Source organism: Daktulosphaira vitifoliae, unplaced genomic scaffold (assembly GCF_025091365.1).
Source record: "Daktulosphaira vitifoliae isolate Bord-2020 unplaced genomic scaffold, ASM2509136v1 Scaffold_2, whole genome shotgun sequence".
Taxonomy (NCBI): domain Eukaryota; kingdom Metazoa; phylum Arthropoda; class Insecta; order Hemiptera; family Phylloxeridae; genus Daktulosphaira; species Daktulosphaira vitifoliae.
Window position 1 is genome coordinate 28,835,010 of NW_026099573.1, and position 4,026 is coordinate 28,839,035.

The window sequence follows — 4,026 nt, forward strand, 5'->3', positions numbered from 1 at the left end:
GTTTATTAGATATAAACATTTAAAGTTTCAAATTTTTGAGTTAATATATAGGTATAATACACTAGGGATTACAAATACAGGTAGCTAATTGATTTTTTATGACATCGATATTAGCAGGTACACAGCATTGTTATTATCAATGATAGTAAGGTACATTGTTGTGAGTTTATAAGTACACTAACTGTACTGTAAAAAGTATATCTATTGATAGTCATAATTGATAATAAACAATCCGTGACTGTGATAGCAATATCATAAAAAACCAATTAGCTACCTGTATTTGTAATCCCTTGTGTATTATACCTATATATTAACTCAAAAATTTGAAACTTTAAATGTTTATATCTAATAAACAAATTAAGTTTTATTAAAAATTCAAATGCCATTTATTATTGAATTTTATTGAAACATTTTATAAAATATTTTATCAAACATTTTATTGAATTAAAAACTCAAACATTTTATTAAATTAAAAATATGTGTTACCATTTAAAAAAACAAAGTTGACACTTTGTATATATATAAAAATACATTTTTTTTTTTTTGAGAATTTTAAAATATGCGTTTCATAATAGGTTCAGTTTTAGGGCAACCATGGACTAACTTACTGTATTCAATGAAAGATGAATTTGTTCCTCGTGTTGTAAATGATGTTGATATTAAGGTATGGATAGCATTTTATTTTACTACTTTGTGATATTAACTGAATATCGCTTGGTGTTATTTTTAAAGTCACCTAAACAAATGTTCGATTTAGCCATTGGCTTTTATTCTTCTCTTGGAATGGGCATTTTACCAAAAACTGTATGGAGTCGTTCAATTTTCGAAAAGAACAGTAGTTTTGCTGATTGTCAAGCTACAGCTTGGGATCTGTACAAAGATAATGACTTTAGGTAATCAATATCGTTTATTTTTTGTATTTCATTTTTAAAATATTTAAATTAAATACTGATTTATTTTTATGTTGCTAGAATTAAAATGTGCTCCAAGAGTAGAGCAGAAGATTTCTATACACTTCATACTCTAATTGGATTTGTTTATTATTTTATGGCATATAAAAAACTACCAGTTGTACATCAGCGAACACCAGATGCTGGTAACGTAACTAAAAATTTTTTTTTCAAAGTTCTTTATAAAACTTTGTAGATATAACAACTGCCATATAATTGAGGTGTAAAATTCGAATAGAACGATTTGAATTTATCGTTTTGCAAATAAAAGAAAATTTGAAAGCTTTCATATTATAAAAAAATATTAAATAGATAATTTTTATTTAAAACGCAAACTTAAAGAAAAAATTTATAATTTACTATCAATCGAATCTAATAAACATTTCCATATTCTTACCGAATAAAAATAACTTTTATATTCGTTCTGATATACTTGGTTAACAGCAAATTTTAATATGGTACTTATGAATTTTAATCTTTGAATAATAAAATCTTTATCATTTAAATAGAATTTATTTTTAATTAAAAATAAATGTTTTTATAGTATTCACTGAGAGCCTGATTAATGCACTAGTGCTGTCAGTTCATTACCAAGATTTTATAGATAGGTATTCAAGTAGCCCATCTAGTAGACAGAATTTTCTATTGCAAATGGCTTTGAAAAAAGTGTCGATCATACCATTTGCTTACGCTCTTGAACATTGGCGTTGGGCAGTAAAACCACCCTTTGCGCCAAAATTTATGAACGATATCTGGTGGAGTATAAGGTTTTTTCGTTTATTTATTATTTAATATTATTTATAGTCAAACCTTAGTTTTTAATTTGCATAGAGTTCCTTTTGATTGGAAAAAATTGTAATATTAAACTAAGAACTCAGTAATCAGTTTCATACATAAAATTATTTTATGAATCTATTTCTCGATTTATCTGGTTTTACTGTATATAAAAAAAACTTATAAATTATATACATTTTTTTTCTAAAGATTAAAATATGAAGGAGTAACTTCACCAATATCGAAAGAAAAAGATAAATCAGCAAACAGCAATTATAAGCCTTTTGATCCAAGTGCTTCATACAATGTTTTGATGGAAATTCCTCCAATTAAGTGAGCATTTTAAGAAATCTTGTTATAATAATTTAATCTTATAAGTATTAACAAGTTTTATTTATAATCATGACCCAAATTTGGTATCACTTATAAATTTAATCAAAACTACCATAGAGTAATCAGTTTATTCAGGATTTTTCAAAATAATGTGTATTTAGAAAAAAATATTATCAGTTAGAATTAATTTTGGGGTCGCTAAAATTTTGGTGCCTGCCGGCTCCCGTAATCAAATCAAGTCTTTTTTGGATAGATACTTTACATCCAAACACCCAAAGCAAAGAACTAGCTTCAGACCTAAATGACAAAGCTTATAACTTTTGATACAATAAAAAATTTTTTGATTTTTTTTTTTTAATAACTATTGCCTTCTTAGACTTAAAATATATTTTTTACTATTTATTAAAATTTTTATTTTTTTTTTTTAATTTGAAAATAATAAATTTTTAATCCTTTTTTTTGAAAAAAAAATTTGATGGGTCAATAACAAATTTAGAACAAATAATTATTGAGTTACAAGTATTTTCACTTAAAGAGTGTGTGGATATTTAGTGAGGGGGAGTGCAGTTCGTACTAATGTAAGTATACTCCACTCACGTTCCATCAACATTTTTGTAATTAACGGACTAATTATATGACTCTTTATATGACTTAAAAAAATCAATAAAAAAAAATTATAGTGTTATGTAATTTTATTCAATTTTAGTTTGTACTACTGTATATTCCTTTTATTTCTGTCGTCTAAAGACCTCAATTGTCGAAGCCTTAATAAATATTAAAAATAATAATAATAATAATATATTATTATTATATTAATATATTAATAATATATTTATATATTTACTTAAACTCTGATTTTAATTTCTATATAATCAAAACTAATTAAGTAATGAAAAAATTTCACATTTATTTAAACATTTGGTTTTTCAATTTTTATAACAATTATTTTTAATATTCATAACAGAGATAATTAAAACACTTCTCTAAATAATAGAGGTAAGCTAACCTATTTTTTAAAGATTGTTTTCATTTTTAATTGTTATGTGAATAGGTATTTTTTGCAACCAATAGTAGAATTTCAGTTTTTCAAATCTCTGTGTATTGCTTGCGGAGAGTATGATTCAAAACATTCGGATACAAGACCATTGTACCAGTGCAATTTAAGAGGTTGCAAAAAAATTGGAAAATTGCTAAAGTAAACCATTATTTAATTAAAAATTCATTTATCAACTGTATAGATAAAATGTTTACTATAACATTAAGATTGGTGATGTCAAAAGGGACATCAGCTAAATGGTCAACGTTATTTGAAGCAATTGTAGGCCATACACGAATAGATGCAAGTCCAATAATGGAATATTTTCAATCCCTCAATGAAAGTTTATCTATAATTAATAACCAAACAAACGAATACTTGGGATGGAAAACACCTCTTTCTTAGTATTATATTGTAAATTTTTATGTTTGTTACAATTTTTACTGTTTTTATTAACTTTAAGCTGTTTAAACTTGATATTTTTGTGACTAGTTCTGACAATATTATAGTGTTAAATAATTTATAAATATTATATATTGGTGTTTGTTAAAAATAAATAAATATATTCAAATAATAATGAGATAAATTTTTATATAATTTACTTGATATGTACATAAAAAAGACTACAAAGAACACTAACATGTAAAAAAGTAGTATTAAGTATCTTTCATAATTTACTACAAATAAATCAACAAATTAAAAAATACAGCAAACAAAAAAATCTTCAAACGATGAAATGGTTGAATGCATAGAAGGATGGGATGACGTGGTAATCAATGAAATTATACCAAAAGGCAACAATAAATATACAAAGTGATTTCTTTTTCATAATCCACTAAATTCCTTACAGAATAATTGTTATTTATTAAGAGGTATAATTCCAAAAAAATATGTACAATCGAAAAATTATTCTCATTCAAAGTAATGTCCCAC

General features: G+C 24.3%; 1 protein-coding gene across 1 annotated transcript in view; it reads left to right on the forward strand.

Annotated features, from left to right (window-relative positions):
- Positions 1–3,586, forward strand: part of LOC126898091 (angiotensin-converting enzyme-like) — a 10,385-nt gene extending 6,799 nt beyond the window's left edge. Inside the window, exons 7-13 of the mRNA XM_050672040.1 lie at positions 576–664; positions 733–893; positions 972–1,096; positions 1,495–1,717; positions 1,935–2,057; positions 3,109–3,252; positions 3,321–3,586. Of these exons, the coding sequence (XP_050527997.1) occupies positions 576–664; positions 733–893; positions 972–1,096; positions 1,495–1,717; positions 1,935–2,057; positions 3,109–3,252; positions 3,321–3,498 (1,043 nt within the window). The 3' untranslated portion in view covers positions 3,499–3,586. The remainder of the gene's footprint in view (positions 1–575; positions 665–732; positions 894–971; positions 1,097–1,494; positions 1,718–1,934; positions 2,058–3,108; positions 3,253–3,320) is intronic.
- Positions 3,587–4,026: the final 440 nt, after the last annotated feature.